Source organism: Crassostrea angulata, chromosome 6, assembly GCF_025612915.1.
Source record: "Crassostrea angulata isolate pt1a10 chromosome 6, ASM2561291v2, whole genome shotgun sequence".
Taxonomy (NCBI): domain Eukaryota; kingdom Metazoa; phylum Mollusca; class Bivalvia; order Ostreida; family Ostreidae; genus Magallana; species Magallana angulata.
The window spans coordinates 42,958,967-42,976,688 of record NC_069116.1 but is presented as its reverse complement, the minus strand read 5'-3'; the positions used below and the strand labels follow the sequence as shown (position 1 = coordinate 42,976,688).

The 17,722-nt window shown below is 34.4% G+C and overlaps 1 protein-coding gene across 1 annotated transcript; it reads left to right on the top strand.

Annotated features, from left to right (window-relative positions):
• Positions 1-4,702: 4,702 nt before the first annotated feature.
• Positions 4,703-6,750, top strand: LOC128189978 (GTP-binding protein Rit2-like). The gene is made up of 4 exons (XM_052861823.1): positions 4,703-5,138; positions 5,253-5,341; positions 5,538-5,721; positions 5,933-6,750. The coding sequence occupies exons 1-4, from the start codon at positions 4,703-4,705 to the stop codon at positions 6,208-6,210; spliced, it is 987 nt and encodes a 328-aa protein (XP_052717783.1). The 3' UTR covers positions 6,211-6,750.
• Positions 6,751-17,722: the final 10,972 nt, after the last annotated feature.

Below are 17,722 nucleotides of genomic sequence, written 5' to 3'. Positions count from 1 at the left end.
AAACTCTTTAAATATATAATTTTCTTTTGACATTTTTTTTCAATATGGTTTATTTGCCATTGTAAAATATAAATATACAAAGAGATTTAATATATAACGCAGGATTTTTAAACAAGCAGTGACATCAAATAGTTACCCCGAAAGAGAGAAACGAATCTCGTTAAACGGGCAACTACTCCAAATATTTTAACAACTTACGGAACGTGGTGTTTTTGTTAAATATTATGAAATATCGAGATGAGTAGGCGAAGCGTCGGTCAGATTGTCGAATATTAATTTTTACCAGACGGACAATCAGATATACATGTATTCAGCAGTTACGTGTCATGTAAAAACCGATGAGTGTGCAATTACAATCCGAGGGAAAACAATTAACATAAGCACTTATAGTCTACTTATAGCACTCGGGTTGTTTAAATATGTATTCATAATAAATGAATCAATTCGATTAAATAAATATAATCTCTTTCATTGGCCGGTATCTAATAATCTATAAAACACCAACTAAGAACCTCTAAGTGAGTAATAAGCTGGATTCTTTGCAATAAATAAATATATCACAAAATATCAGACTTCTTCAATCTTTATTGAAAACTAAATTAACGCGTCTCTCACTTTATCGACAGCGCATGTTCTATTTTAAGATGAAAAGAAAGTCAAGTACAAAGTTCATGATGAGCTAGAGTGTTTTTATTAGTCCCAATCCGGTGAAACTGGGGGAAAGGGAGGGGGGTGGGAGAGAGAATACGTGTATTTTTTTCTTTCTGTCTTTCCTTTTTTTGTCCGTCTATCAGTCCTTCTGTCCCAACGTCGGTTTTGGTAGTTGATTTTAATCAACTCTACTATGCAGTTACTCTGGCAAATGAAAGTGAAACAATATTTGGACCTATGCAAAAATCACCACTGACAAGACTAACAGGTAGTACTTGAAAATACAATGTAATCTATAAATTCGATGGTATATATTCAGAAAGTTTTTTAAGGAATTTTATTTATAAATACGCTGAAAATAGTAAGATTCTAAACGGTACGAACAATTTTGATAATTGTTGTAGTCGTATGTATTCATTCGCCTCAGTTCAATATTGCCTGCCAAAAGATACAATTTTCCAAACATATTTTGATTAATGATACATACATGAATTATATCCTAGAGTTTGATGACGTTATTTTCATCTTCATGTTTCATTCATATTAATACAACCGTTGCACAATTTCAACTCAAATTTGACATATCGATGTATCTTATGAATAAACAGGTTGAGTTTGAATTTGGTTTCGAACCGATGGTTTTTGACAGAGTTGTACTTCAAGAACTTCGGAAAAAATGGGAAATTTACTTTCCGATCAGTATCTCAACAACCGTTGCACATATTTAACTCAAATTTTTTATATTATATATGTATTCAGGTTGAGTTTGAATTTGGTTCCGGTCCGATTTTTGACAGAGTTGTGCCTCTTGAACTTAGAAAAAAATGAGTTATACTTAATTTTTGCCCTATATCTTTTGAAGGGATTCATATATTAAGCTGATATTTTATATGTGTTATTTAATTACAAGAATATACTTTAGATTAAGATCTTGTGAAGGTACATGTATCAAACAAACGTTTTATAGCAATGAAGATGTCCAAAATGAAAAACTGAAGCGGAAGGACAGAAGATAAAAAAAATCATTCAATTTTCACCGAAACAAGCTGCCGAATTTCGGGCATTGATTTTTGGATTACTACAATTAAATTTAAAATAGAATTCCATATAATTTTCTGAACAATACATTTCATGACGCGAGAGGTTGCTCTGCATTGCAGTGCCCTTGTTACTCAGTAAATATTTCTTGTCCATCAGTCTCGGTTCAGCATTTAGGCATCTACGAGCTTCCGGTGTGTCCGAGAAGCCATTTGTAGGTTGTACTACAGTTACTGTATTAAAGTTTACTATATATTTTTACCAAAATTGCACAATTTAAGATACAGATTAAAAATTCAAAACGAACTTCTGGAAAAAGTCCTCTTGGCATCTTTTTAAACAACGCTTCATTTACAATTTTCTAGCAAATTACACACGTGCATCCAGCAAGGCGTGAGACACATGTGCTTGAAAATCAAGCCCGGGCCTTTTCACCCCCCCCCCCCCCCTCCGGAAACAACAAGCATCAAAATTTCAAATGACCTCGCATTATTACAAAACTGGGATAATAGACCTCTTACACATTGTTTTTCATCTCATATAGAAATCAGCTCCTGTTGCGTGCGGAAACGCCCAAAATTCAAAGGGAAATTCGGAAAGTATTATGCCTCAGCCATGGTTTGACGTGAACCTTCAGTGAAATACTGTTATGACACCCAAAACAGGACAGTCTTTCTTACAAACGACAAATTTTAGTGACATTAGTTAACAAAATTAAGTTTTGCTCACAGCGAATTCTTAATGGGTTTTTTTTTAATTACTCGAGTTTTCATTGATCCGATTCGTGTTTGTGATTAAATCAGTAAATGTTATTATAAACAATTATTTAAAAATATTTCTAACATGAAGCTAGACAGCTATTGATAAAAAAAAACCTTGTACATTGAAATACCAGGCTATACATTTATTATTTTTCGGTAACGGGAACAAAAAAAGGTCACATCTACATGTAAATAAGGTTTTGTTCAAAATTCCTGTTTTATTCGCCTTTTCAAGTATAAAAAGATAAAAACAATCCGCCAATCTCGCACCTCTGTACGAATATAATACGAAGAAATCTTAGTATAGATCAGAATACATGTACTTGTTCTTCGTTAAACATTTTCTCTGCGGGAAATGTATCACAAAATATTTTTTTTTTAAAGTTACAAATAATTTTCAATCCCTTTCCGTGGTCTCGTATTTATATCTTGTTCCTTTCAAATTGTTCAGCAAGTATTTAGATATGTAAAGTTATGACTGAATTTGGTTTCAATTTTTAGCCATAGCATTTTTTTTTCTCTAGCTATAAAATTTTAAAGGCACGATTACAGCGAAGTACATAGAAGCGTTTAATAGGCATTTACTACAGAAATGTTGTTACGTAATGTTTTTGAATTGACTGCCCTCTGTCCAATCAGATCGTAGAAGGCGGAGTTGAGACATTACCGCTCGTGACTTAATTAGAGAGAGAGAGAGAGAGAGAGAGAGAGAGAGTATTACTGGTTAATGGTGTAAATTATAGATGACCCAGATGAGCGAACTATCTACCAACGACAAATCAAGGTCTAGTATATCTTATAAATTTATGAAACTTTTGAAGTGTTTTGAAATTCTTTAACCGATGAACAACGAACTATCTATCAACAGTAGTTATAAACTGACAAATCAAGGTCTAGTATATCTTATAAAATGAAACTTTTGAAGTGTTTTGAAATTCTTTAACCAGTGAACAACGAAGTCTATATATAGATAATGGGATGAGGCAATGTCAAACATCGAAGATAGTACTGTCAATTTGTAATATTGAAGAACTGTTTTTATTACAAGTGTTACAGTTAGTATTATAATCATAGTCAAAGTTTGCCGAATCTTCTTTGAATTAAACATAGGTTGTAAATTTACTTTGTATAAAAACTTTCTTCATGGTTACTCAGTGTGAAACATTCTTTACCTTAGTGCGAATTTGTCCGCCATTGTTTTATTTTTCCACTTAGCATCCGCGCCTGCGTTGCCTAAAATTTCCTTTTCACTACATCTAAATTCATTAGTGATCAATCGTTCGCATTTCAAAATATTTAATGCCCGTATTCTCGGACGACTATGGAATACTAGGAAATTTAGTTGGTTAGCTACGTCATTCTTATACATGTACATGTTGTCGATGGCGCGCGGCCAAAGAAATTTTCCCAATCGTTCTTTAAAACGCTTTAAAGTTACACCAATATAAGATATACATGTAATTTTTATATACAGACCTAAATTAATTTGTTGGCAAGTTTATAACTGTCTTATGATTATTTCTTCATCGGCATCACTTATAATTTACTCAATTCACTTTCTCTCTCTCTCTCTCTCTCTCTCTCTCTCTCATTCAAGTCACGAGCGGCAATGTCTTAACTCCACCCAGCTACGATCTGATTGGACAAAGGTCAGTCAAAACTTTTCTGGTGTTAACTCCTATTAAACGCTTTAATGTACTTTGCTATATGTTCTGTACATAAATATAGCAAGTATCTATAGATCTCTTTAACTTTTGTTGCGGGGGTGGGGTATCAATATAACGTCAAAACTGTTTTAGGTTTTAAAAAGTCTGGGATTTTCTTTTCTTTAGGGGGTTAGTTGCAAAAACTATTAAGCGATAGGAGCTTACATGTAATTTATATTGACAGCTTTTACAAGATCTGTCAAAAATATGAAATGACGTTTTTTTAAAGTCAGAATATTTAACAATTTGATTCGATTGTTCCATCATTAGTTGCATTCATTTCAATTTTATCATAATCACTTTCAGGTTATTTTTTTTATTTCATTTGTCAATTTCAAAAAGCCAAACAACTTTGGAAATGCATATTAGGGTATATTATGAAGGTACATTAAATGCTTGAATCTTTTAGAAACTTCCATTAAATGCTATGTATTTGATATGCTCTCGAAGTGTTAATAATCTAGCCAATTATTAACAGGCTTAGGACAAACGCTGTATATAAGACACGAAGACGTTCTTGTTATCACATTCGTTTAAAATACAGACATGGAAGAAACAATCAGAAGACCAAATGCAAATTCTTACGACGGTAGTTTTCGTCAACAAATCAATTCTTTTTCCGACTTTGGAAAATTTGATCGAACATTATACCCAAGGGAACTTAAACGGTTTCAGACATTTTCTGAAAAACATTCAACCGAACGAGTTCGAAATTTCACCAAAACAAAACGGGGGATCAAGAATCGTGGAGACTTTCTTCGAAACTCTTCATCAAGTTCTATGTCAAATATGGATACTGAAGGAAAAGAAAGAAGGATGTCTGCAATATCTACATTGTCGTACACAAGCGAGGATTGCTTCGAAGAAAATTCAGCTGAACGGCAACGGTTCAAAATTGTATTGTTTGGCATCCCAGGAGTAGGGAAATCTTTTTTCCTGAAACAAATAAGAACCTCCGAGTTCCTGGGAACATGTCCTGATGGTAAATCATTTTCTTTTTTTTGAGCTTTCTCCTTACTTGCAATTCACTCACAAAATTAATGGTATTTTAAATACTCAGTAGTACTATAATCAATTACATTCATTTGCCTTGCAGGTCCAGATTCGTCTTGTATCACGGTTCCTGTGGTGCTAGACGGTCAAGAATCCATCCTTGATTTTGTTGAAGCCGATATGTACATTCAGGTATGCTGAATATATTTCAAAATTTAATAAACAAATTCAGGAAAAAAAGTGTAGCAATATATATCTGATCAGGTTCTTTTCATTTGTTTCATGACTTTCAATTGTGAATAGAAACATTGAATCAAGTAACGAAATGCTTGGACAGGTTGGTTAGCTTAGTTGTTAAAAAGTCTGATAAAGCTGTCTTCTCTTTTAGAATCATGGATGGAATCACCCTTACGACGCCTTTGTAATGATGTTCTCTGTCACAGATAAAAGATCGTTTCATTATATCGCAAACAGAGTAGAGCAGATTAGGAAAGAGGTTGGCGACACCAAGCCCATCTACATTGTTGCCAACAAAACTGATCTCATAAGATTTCGGGAAGTTTCTTCTCAAGGTAACAAACTTACAAAGTCAATCAATAATATTTATTTTGCGTTTATGTATAAAACTATCAAAGTCATACAAAGTTCTTTAAAAAATAATACATACATGATATCATGATATCAGTTAAAATGAACTTGAATACAGAAAATTTTAATACCTTGAAGAAATGCAGTTAAATACTGCCGATATTTATTTTCATTTTTAACAATTTTTCATTTTAGTCGGATTGGAGTTGGCAAAGAACAACAACTGTTATTACGGTGAAGTGTCGGTGCCTTTGCAATTGAATGTGGATAAGGTACTGGTGGATATTACGGATCAGCTGCAGAGTGGTTATAAGACAAACAGTATGAAAACTTTGCAGAAACCTCCTATTAAATACGATCAGTCGGGGAAACAGGAAGAAGAGAATTTGCGTAAAAAATCGAGGTTTTCACTATTTACTAGATTACGAAAATTCTTCTTAAAAAAGAAATTGAAATTGTTTCCCGAGTCATGATATCATTTGTATTGCGTATGCTCATGTTAAATCACAATTTTGAATCGAATCATCCTATTGTACTTGCTTAACTTGCTTGCATTATTTATTTTTATATATTCATGGAAATAAAGCATGCTTTCATTTATAAAATGGTGTGTTTTGCGAAGATGTTTGCTTGTATGACATAATAAAATTTTTACCGTGTTTAATTAAATTATTTCACAGAGACATGATTTGGATTCTTTACTTTTTATTTTAGTTTTTTGAAACGACAACTTCTATTACCGTGGATTTTCATGCGTTCGTTACAAAAGCGCATTTATAGTAAATCAAAATGTGTTAGGTAAAAATGTGTACTTTTTAAAGATATTAGTTGATGAAACAGTGCTCAAAGAAACTGGGAGGAGGAATCTTGTAACAAATTCGCAGTGACCGGAAAGTAACCTGAGAAAACACTATTTTCTTTCAATAACACATTGTTAATTGACTATTAAACATAGCTGACATTAAATGTTGTTTGTAGACTTGTTTGTAGACTTAATGCAGTGACTTATTGGCAAATACATACAAAATATCAATATATTGAATGAGTTAGCACGTTATGCAATGCTGTTAACACACTAAAATAGTTACCGTGAGCCAGACACATTAATTCAAAATAAGATATATCTCAAACTTTAAAGATGAACGTCTGTTCTGTAGTCAATTTAATGTTAACTGAAAGGTGATTTAATGATATACCTGTTGTACCAATGTGCATTCAATGCTCTAGGAAGGTGACTAAATACCGATAGTGAGTAAAAGTCGGGAATGGTGAAATGGCAATGGTAACTCAAATGTCTAAAATGGTGACTTAATGGCAATGGTAAATGCATGATCAACTAGATCAAGAATGGTGACTTAATGGCAATGGTAACTGAAAGGCTTGGAATGGTGGTTAATGGCATTGGTAAATAAAAAGTCTAAATAAAAGATCAAGAATGGTTACTCAGTGGCTATGGTAACTGAAAGGCCTGGAATGGTGACTTAATGGCAATGGTAACTGAAAGGTCTGGAATGGTGACTTAATGGAAAAGGTAAATGAAAGATCAAGAATGGCGACTTAATGGCAACGGTAACCGAAAGTCCTGGAGTGGTGACTGAATAGAAATGGTAACTGATAGGCAAGGAATGGTAACTAAATGGCAATGGTAACTGAAATATCAAGAATTGTGACTTAATGGCAATGGCAAATGGCAATGAAAGGCTGGACTAGTTACTGAGTAGAAATGGTAAGTTAACTGAAAGGTCTGGAAAGAAGACTAAAGGGAGAGGTTCATTGTTTATACGTTTCTTTCTATTAACTTACCTAGTTGTGCATTATGCATATGACGGATACAGGTGTCAAGTCAAAAGAGCGCGGACTGATATCGCCCGAGATCGAGATCAGATCAGCAGTATGGTGTGATTGGTGAATTAAGTTCTTAAATACGGATTATCACGAGACAACCTTCACATACACATTAAATTATCCGAATAAACTGTAATAGCGAGCGCAGCTCGCCGGCGCGCAGCGCCGGCGCGAAGCGAGCTCTACCGGCAAGGCGTGTGTGAATAGAAAATTCGGACTAGTTGCACATTCATTCAACGGATTTTTTTGGCGTCAGTAAATCGGACCAGTAATGCATCGTTTTAATCGTCCCAGTAGTTCCCTGTAATCATGGCAATTTTTATCACTTCACACTCTCACGAGAATTAGCAAGACAAATTTAGACAGTAAAAACAATAACGATGTAAGCGACATAGTCAATGTTACCTCTAAAGTTCACCTCAGTACACTTTCAATCAAAAATAATCGTGTGACGTCACAAACGTTTACACATTGATCCGATATATTTTTTCGGAGTCAGTAAATTTTGACCCACAATTCATAGTACCAATGGTTTCCAACCTCACGTTCCAACATCACGTTCTCCCGAGAATCAAAGTAAAACCTTTGAAAAGCTTATAAGATGTGTAATTTTAAGAACATCATGCTTTTTAAGTAAATAAAACAGTATACTTCGCATACTTTTATTTCTCAGGGGAGTTTTAAAGAGTAAGACGACACTTAACCAACGTCAGCTTTGACGTCACAATAAGCACTGATAAGGGGAAATTACTCTAATTGAAGTTATTGTAAATCTGCTGAAATGACCAAAATCCTCTCAAAATCTTGCAAAGGCTAAGATAAAGAACAGCTGACGAATAAGGACATTTCTTCAGATACAGGAAACAGTTGTAAATTGCACTAATTTGGATGAATGCTCACTAATATTTTATTCAATAATATGTTTTACGGTGCCGCTACCGTTCTGGCGAGCGCAGCAAGAATTATACACATACCTTGCATCATTGTCAACTTATAGTTTTATTAAGGTATCAACGAACGTCAAAGAATTTTTGAGAGAGTATATTGCTCTACAATACGTATGCCAAATGTACTAATTTTAATGGTTATGATACATACAGCGCAACCCACTTCCCAGAGAGAGAGAGAGAGAGAGAGAGAGAGAGAGAGAGAGAGAGCCCGGTACCTGTTTGTAGGTGGGTAATTTCCCACTTTTAAATTTAATGGTCTGACTATATCCCATATCTACATAATTTTTTTAACTGTTTATTTTTTTATTTTATTCCTTTTTGATTTATTTCAAAATGTCCTATTGTTTATTTCCTCCCTACTCATTCATGCACAATTAGCTTAAAAATGGATCGATATGACAGTAAAGTATGGCTCTTGCTAGTATATATACATAAAATCTCTATATTAAAAAAAATTAAAAACAAATCATACGTCAATGAGGCAGGTATCGCAGTCTACTGAAATAGCTAGTACACGCATTACAGATGTTTGATCCACCTCTAAATTTATCGCGGGAAATATACCGCGAGTGCACTGTGACGTCATCCATGACTTTGTTCGTCTTTGTTTACGTTTCTCGACTCATTACGGAGGTATGGAAGCATGTTACAAATCTTTTGAGTCTCGCCAAAGCATATGCGGTACTCAAAACGTGTCTTCAAACTTTAAGTCACTGTAAATTACGAGTTAAAAGTCGGCCATTTTTGGCATAGCACCACGGGTGAAAACATTAGAGAGCATTATGGGACGTAGACAAAAAAATTTGTTTGATGAACTGTAGGTTTAACTCGTTCTTTTTCCCGCGCACACTGGTTCTTAGAGCTTGCTTCGCTCGCCGGCGCTGCGCGCCGGCGAGCTGCGCTCGCTATAATTGCAGCCTCATCCAAAAAATCTTTGCAAGCAAAAAGAAAAATAAATCATGAAAATTCTAATCCTTCAGCTCTTTAGCAGTTCAATGGTTTCTTTATTTTCACTTCCATTTATTACATGCAGGGGGGGGGGGGGGGGGCAACACCATGTTCTTTTAACATGATAAGCAAATATTTTTAAGCGTAAATTAAAAATAAAATTAAACATTAATTTTTTTTTAAGTGGAGGGGCAAATCCATGGTAAGTCGATTTTCTATGTATAAATTGACAAAAATGAAAAACATTTTAGCATGGGGGGAGCTCTATGATGAGTCAAGTTTTATATGTAAGTTTAAGAAAAAATGTCTACTGCAAAAAAAAGGGGGAAATCAATCAATCAATCATAATCACAATCACTTTAAAAGAGGAGATGCAGTGCAATGAAGATTTATATATTAAAATCTTTATCATTTAACAACATTGTATCTGAGATTAAACTATTGTTATACATATAAATAAATAAATTATAACAAATCTTATAAACTATGAATAATGAAAATTTACTGAAAAATAGGTATGTTTTATTTTTTGGCATTTAAATTTCACGTTGTTAATTTTATTTTATTAATTTATTATAACTCATTGTTTGATCACATGCTGTGCTCGCCCCAACGGTCGCACCGTAAAACATATTATTTTTTTAAAATCTGGAACGTCCCTTTGATACAGCAGGAGATACATCTTTCCATGCTCTTTTCGAAAAACCTACCACTAACCTTCATCATGCGCGGATCTGGAGAGAGGTCCGGGGAGTGGATGTCTAGGTCTCCCCTCCCCTGGAACAATTTCAAATTTCTTAAATACATAGTTTAACTCGACAACATTTTAATGGTGACCATGTCAAATGGCCCCGCTTAAATAATAGACAATCGGATGAAAAGAAATTCAGAGAATTTTGCTTTTACCTTGTTCTATAACTTAATCTTCTAATCCATTCTCATTACCTATTACGTAAAGGCAGTTTTGTTCAATCGGAGTAAGATGAAACAAATGGGAAATAATCAATGGTCTAAAACTGATTTTAAAGAGATCCGTTATGACCTTTACATTGAATTGGTTTAAGGTCACTGCACACCATTAACCAAAAACCTTTGTTTAAGTAAAGTATGAAAAAAGAGGGTTACATGGATGGTATATATATGCTCTGAAAAAGGATTATTGTGTCATCCATTATGACCTTGACATTTGACCTAAAAGATCATTCAAGGTCATTGCATATTATTTGATCAAATGCACCATGTGGGTATGAGCCAGGTTGGAGCAAAGGGAGAGAAGATATGCTCCGGACAAGGATTTTTCATATAATTCTGGTATGACCTTCACATCTGACCTTGAAAATTGGTTCAAGGTCACTACACACTAAAAGCTCTATTTATGCGAAGTTTAAGCTAAATTAGGCTTATAAAAAAATATATGTGCTTTGAAAAAAAGTTTTTTTTGCGTGATCCGATATGACTTTAAGGTCACTGCACATCATTTGACCACTCAGTAGAAAATTATGAGCCAGATTGGACCAAAGGGAGAAAAGATCAGCCCTGGACAAGGATTTTATATATAATTCTGCTATGAACTTAACCTTAGATCTAGAAACATCGTTTAAAGTCATTGCACTCCCTTCACTCAAAGGCATTCTGTGGGTCAAGTATGCGCCAGATTGGGCAAAGGGGAGAGAAGATATGTTCCAGACAAGCGATCTCGGACGAATGGAAGGACGGACGGACAGACTGATTACTATGTAGTAACCGAAAATATGCCTCGGACCTTCCCCCTCCCCGACAAACTGAAATATCCCTCGGACCCCCCCCCCCCCCCCCCCGATAAAACTCTCTAGATCCGCGAATGTCCCTGGCATTTTATGGATCACCACAATAAACAAATTGCTGAAGTTTCGTGTATTTAAATTGTCACATTGAAAAACTCCAAAGAAATGGCGTCTATAAACATATAAATTTCGGGGGTATTCTGAAGGCGTAAAATGACAGACCATGAAAACTTCGTAAGGAAAGTACATGTAAAATCATTTGAAGTAAAGAACAATATTTTGTATTTAAAACGCACGACAAAATATGAGTCGAGGAGCGTTGATGACAGCAGTGCGTATTGCACCTGTTTACTTTGCACAGTTCACAGTAGATGAACTGAATGAAATGAATGCCTTAATGAAACAGGGAATTTATCAAACCCATCTGCCTGAAATTAATTGGAAACCTGTTGATATCTTATACGAGTCGTGGAAAGAAAATCAAGGACCGTTCCAGAAACTTCTTCCGTGATGGGATTGCAATGTTTGATCTTTATTGGATTAATCATATTCATGTTAAAAAAGATGTCTTGATGGATCGTACGTTAGATTGGGAGTAGAAAAAGGAATCGTTTGTGTTCTTTTCCAAGATGAAGTGTATACTTCAGGTTTTTTATTTAGTTTATGTCCGAAATCAAATACGCTGTGAATTCAAGTTTATTTTATCAAGATATCACTAAGAATACACTTTAAGTATTCAGCGATGGCCATATTTACCTCCTTGTTAAAAGAACTTTGTATAAGGATATAGTCAAATGCTTGTACTTTATTTTCCGAGGTCGGTTATTGTGTTAAGAAAACGTTTTAGGTTCGTCCAACTCCAAAACCTTGTGCAACTTTTTGTGCACAGTAAATGAACAGTTTTTTGTACGAAAGGAACTGTAGTTCTACAGTCCATCAATCGTAGAACTGTAGCTCTACGGCCCATCAATTATAGAACTGTAGCTCTTCGGTCCGTCAATTGTAGAACTGTAGCTCTTCGGTCCATCATTTGTAGAACTGTAGCTCTTCGGTCCGTCAATTGTAGAACTGTAGCACTACGGTCCGTCAATCGTAGAACTGTGGCTTTACGGTCCATCATTCGTAGAACTGTGGCTTTACGGTCCATCAATCGTAGAACTGTAGCACTACGGTCCGTCAATCGTAGAACTGTAGCTCTTCGGTCCGTCAATCGTAGAACTGTGGATCTACAGTCCATCAATCGTAGTACTGTAGATCTACGGTCCGTCAATCGTAGAACTGTAGCTTTACGGTCCGTCAATCGTAGAACTGTAGATCTACGGTCCGTCAATCGTAGAACTGTAGCTTTACGGTCCGTCAATCGTAGAACTGTAGATCTACGGTCGGTCAATCGTACAACTGTAGCTCTACGGTCCATCAATCGTAGAACTATAGCTCTACGGTCCATCAATAGTAGAAGTGTGGCTCTACGGTCCGTAGACCGGAATTTCCTGTAGAACTACAGTAACAGTTCTGCAGCTTCAAAACGTTCCGTCTTCTCTCCTCACGTTCACATTTTGAAACATTAATATAACCCGATCTAATTCGATCATAAAAAAAATCACATTTAAAAATTGATTATGTAAATAAAAGTCATGTTCATAGAAAAATATCTTTATCTGTGGGGCAACATTATATGTGAAGTTACACAGGAAGTTAGAAAAAAAAGTATTACAAGAAGGGATATTATAACTGATAATCTGCTTATAATGCTACATGTAAATTACCCCACCTCCCGGTTTCAGCGGTAGGGGAATAAAATATATATACGTGTTGTTAACTACTCTGAACAAAAATAAGTGGAAAATCACGACTTCTCAAAGGCTACATACAAATCAACACAACGCATATCATATTTACTGTGGTTTCATTAATATTCAAAGGTATCAATTTTGGTGGATAAAGTGAAAATCACAGTTTCAAGGATACGTAAATTCGTGGCCAATGACCCTACCAATACAAATTGTTAGTAGAAATTTCACTTCAATGAACATTTAATTTCATGGACAAACTTAAAAACGAAATCCACGACAATTGATATTAAACGAAAATTGATGAAACCACAGTTATTCATGAACTGTATTGCACTATACTGGCTCTCAACAGTGTAGTCAATTAGCAACGACCTACGTTTTGTTGTTTTGGTCTATATCTACTTTTTATTGGTTCAAAAACCTTTCGTTGCTCTTAATCGTTTCATAATTATATTTCCAACATGAGAAAGAATATCTCCAGGAGATAATAAAATTACCAACTGGCAGTTGAATTTCATTTAGTGTTAATGAACAAAGGAAATGTCGCAAAGCGTTGTTAATTGCAATATCACAAATCTATTAGTAAACAGGAAGTTTTTTTGCGTAGCAAATGGTTAGAGTATGCACCTTAATTATTATTGGTAGACATGTACCAATATTGATATCGACGTGACATTTTCCAAAACTTAATTTGTTGCAGCAAAACAAAGCATAAAATTACATGCACGGAAACTTTCCGTGAAAGGAAATTACTCAATATAGTTTTAAATCATAATGAATAGCTTTTCTTATGTATTTATGATCTCAATTTGTTCTATATTTCAGTTCGGAGATATCTTTTAATATATCATGGGCTAAAGGAAAAATTCTAAAACCCATGTTCAGAACCATTTGTTGTTTTGCTGAATAAGATTAGAATGTATAATTTCACTTTTAGAGAAATTGGGTATGTTTTACAAAATTAAAGAATTTATGACGTACGACCAGTTAATAAATGTTAATTAATTCAAACTGATGCCAGTAAAATATCATTATTGAAATCAAAATTCAATCAAATGAAAGGTTTTATGTATATTCTGTTTGCCAAAGACAATTCCTTGTGAATGAAAATATTAATGACTTTTGTAAAACGCGCATCTGGGACTCTTAATTTTAGGAAAGAATCATGATGAAAAAATTGATGTCTTTTTTAGCAACTATGTTTTAATATTAGAAATTTAAATGCCCCTTGGTCATACCAGAGACATAATAACAGAGATTGTCTACTCCGCCATTAGCGTGTTCAGTTGTTGAAAAATGGTAAGGGACCAACCTTTACTTTGAGAACTACATTTTAGTAAACTGAGATAATGATCTTAAACCAAAAGTATATTGTTTTATTGAAAAGTGTGCATAGGTTTTAGACTTTTTTTAAACAAAAAATTGAAAAATAAGATTAATATATAAGAAATATATTGGCCAGCTATAAAACATCGGCGAAATCTCGGACGACGGGTAGCCAACTGCCTCCTAAAACTCCTTTTTAAATATTACTTATATGACATAAACTCATGAAAATATAATATTTTGACTGTTTTGGTGATAAGTTTCAGCTGGTTATATTTTGATACAATTGTTTATTAGAGATATGTACTGGTTTAAACTGGGAACACTTTACAATAGGGACTGCGAGATTTCGATCAGTTGCCAATCTCTGTTATTTACGTCTCTGGCCATACCTCTTTCTCTGGCTTTTCATTCAACGTCAGGGGTTCTAGAGTCACGGTATAGGGTTTTAGTGGTAATATAGTAATTAATCATCACTAAATAATAAAAATGCCGGGCATCTTGCATGCAGACCAACTGCATGGTTAGGATGTGCGCAATGAATTTTAAACCTCAATCACAATTACGAAAATTATTTTTTTTTAGCAAATTAAAATTAAATTCATTCCGAACATTTCAGTACATTTAAATATTTGTAGTTAACTGGCAGAGGGTTATGCTTTTGCAGCTTCTCGATATCAAATACAGCAGATTTTTATACGATCTAGTAAGCCTCACTGTCAGCGTCTCCTAATACGAGGTAATGCAGCAAATCAAACCGACTGATATTTGTGAGTAAAGAGGGAGGGGTGGGGATTCTTGAATGTTTCATGGCATCTATGTAGTATTCCATGCATTATGTAATATGAGTATTTTAAGCTGTTTTTATGCAACATTTTGCGTTTAATGGCTTTGATAAATATTTACTGTTAGCTGTTTGGTTTGCGTGAACAAGTTTGAATTACAGAGCAGTGCTTAGTTTTTATGTCAACAGATGTGAATTATATATGTGGTCGTTCTGGAAAGGGTTCCAGGTATCAATACGCATAATTTCGCAGTACGAATTATAAAACCATGTCAATCATTTCCTCCATAGTGCGAAAAATCTGTGTTCATCTACTCTGCTAAAATCCTAATGTGTGCAGCAAGAATAAACCTTTTAGAACAATAGAAGATATTTACATCTTTAATGTCTAGATGTTGAAATGTATTTGAATATAAGACAGAGATAATGGCGAAGAGCAATTTATCTGGGAAAAATTGTCATTTCCGAAACAATAATGTTAGTGTTATTGCTTTCCGGAGAATAACTCCATTCAGAATTCGCTATTTGCTTTCAATCACGTATGCATGGGGTAACAAGGTTATTACTGTGAACTTGTACGTGGAATCGTATTTCTGAACCATCTTACCGCTTTCCTTTTATTTATTATGAAGCACTTTAGTGCATAAACAACTTTTGCATGGTGAAATTTTAACCAATCTAATGCATGACCTTTTTTATTCTATTCGTATTTCCGCTACTCTCCCAATTCTTACATATTATTATAAAATTACTACAACGCATCCGGGGGGGGGGGGGGGGGCAATAATTGTGCACAGCAAAGATATTTCTTAAATTTACATACAAAAAATTGATTTAAAAAGAAGTTCCCCCCCCCCCCACCCCGTTTTATAGGACCATGTAAAAAATGAATTGAAAATAAGAAAATAAACAGTGAAATTGAAGTTAAAAGTGTACTCGTCCCCCCCCCCCCCCCCCCCGCGCCTACCCCCCAGTGTTTAGGATTTTCAGGATTCTGGAAAGTAACATTTTCTCTTCTCTTTTTGTGTCAAGATTTTTTGGATGAGCCTGCCCTCCCCCCCCCCCCCCACCCAACTTTCAAAAACGATGCTACGTGCCTGCATTTGGCCTGTAACACAGTTGTTATATTTATTTCCTGTCTATCACTGTATACCTGTAAATGGACGTCTGCGGGTATTTTCTAATCCCATTTCTATAAAGAATACATATAACTACAGTTTATTTATAACTGATATAATTCTTTTATATTTAAACAAACGTCTCCATCTTACAATGTACATAAGATGTTACCATTCAAAACCCCTCAAGACCACTGGATTAAATCTAACTGAAATCGGTGAAAATTAGTGGTTTTTATGACCAGGGGAAAGGGTGCTTTGAATCGTGAAATTAGGGAATTACATTCTATAGTCGCAATTCTTGTCAAGTGCCCGTCTGAAAATGACATTTTATCACAACAGATATTGCTTATGGTTTTCACTTTGTTCGTACCTTAGGAATTCAGAGAAACCTTTTCAAAATTAACTTATCTTAGTTCTTTTATCTAAAAGGGTGGATTGCGAGCGATCTATACATTTATCATAAACTAATTCATTTATTTTTGAAAGTGAATGCACAATTAACTGCAAATGCGATACCTTCATCGCATTTTTCCAATAAACATCTGGGGTGATCAGAGATTGATTTTGCATTATGGTTTTCATATTCTATGTTCTATTCCTGTTCCAAAAGAACTTTGCCGAACACCTGTAATACCAATCCACTATTACCAATTGAAATCTACGGAATATAAATGTAAACTTGGATTATGAGTAGTCTTTATGTCATGGCCGACTACGACGTTTTAAAAAAAGAAAAAAAATAATAAACAAACTTCTGTCTTATAAAATACGTATCTCGTATATATTTATATATTTCATACATTTCTAGTTTTGATTTTGTTAGGCAAAATAAAGGGAAAGAAAATTTATTTATCATACCTTAAACAGTGAAATATGTATACTCTCTCTTTCTCTCTCTCTCTCTCTCTCTCTCTCTCTCTCTCTCTCTCTCTCTCGCCATTCACACACATTTGTGTAATAAAATGCCATAGTGTAAAAGAATAAACTCAATACCAAAGTTATAACGTCAACATTTATTTTATTTTCATAATATCGTTATGTCTTTTTAAAAGTACATACACTGGAATGTGACCCCCATATTATGGCCTAATAATGTCCAGTTGTCTGTTTGCAAACAAACAATTTTACAACTTAAACCTTTCCCAATTTAGACGAAATGAATGAGATCAACGCTATTGAACCCGATATCAGATTTCATTAAATCTCCAAAATATGAGCCGACTACCTTGTTGAAACGTCTTATTAAAGTTTCGTTATCTGATAGACAGATTGTTGTCACACATACTTATTTTAGTATTAAAACAACAAATATGAACCATCTTTTGTATAGACACAGTATTTACAGTACCTGTATATGTTTTAAAATTAAATAGTTCATAGAAAAGAGACACAGCGAGACTATGCAAGAGCCAGATAACAAAGGCCTAGTTAGTATTCCACTGTCACTAATATGAT

Bases quoted from the DNA above. Each gene is read 5' to 3' on its own strand.
- LOC128189978 (XM_052861823.1), top strand. From the start codon at position 4,703: ATGGAAGAAACAATCAGAAGACCAAATGCAAATTCTTACGACGGTAGT. The intron at 5,139-5,252 runs GTAAATCATTTT...TTTGCCTTGCAG, and splicing joins CCTGGGAACATGTCCTGATG to GTCCAGATTCGTCTTGTATC. The intron at 5,342-5,537 runs GTATGCTGAATA...CTTCTCTTTTAG, and splicing joins AAGCCGATATGTACATTCAG to AATCATGGATGGAATCACCC.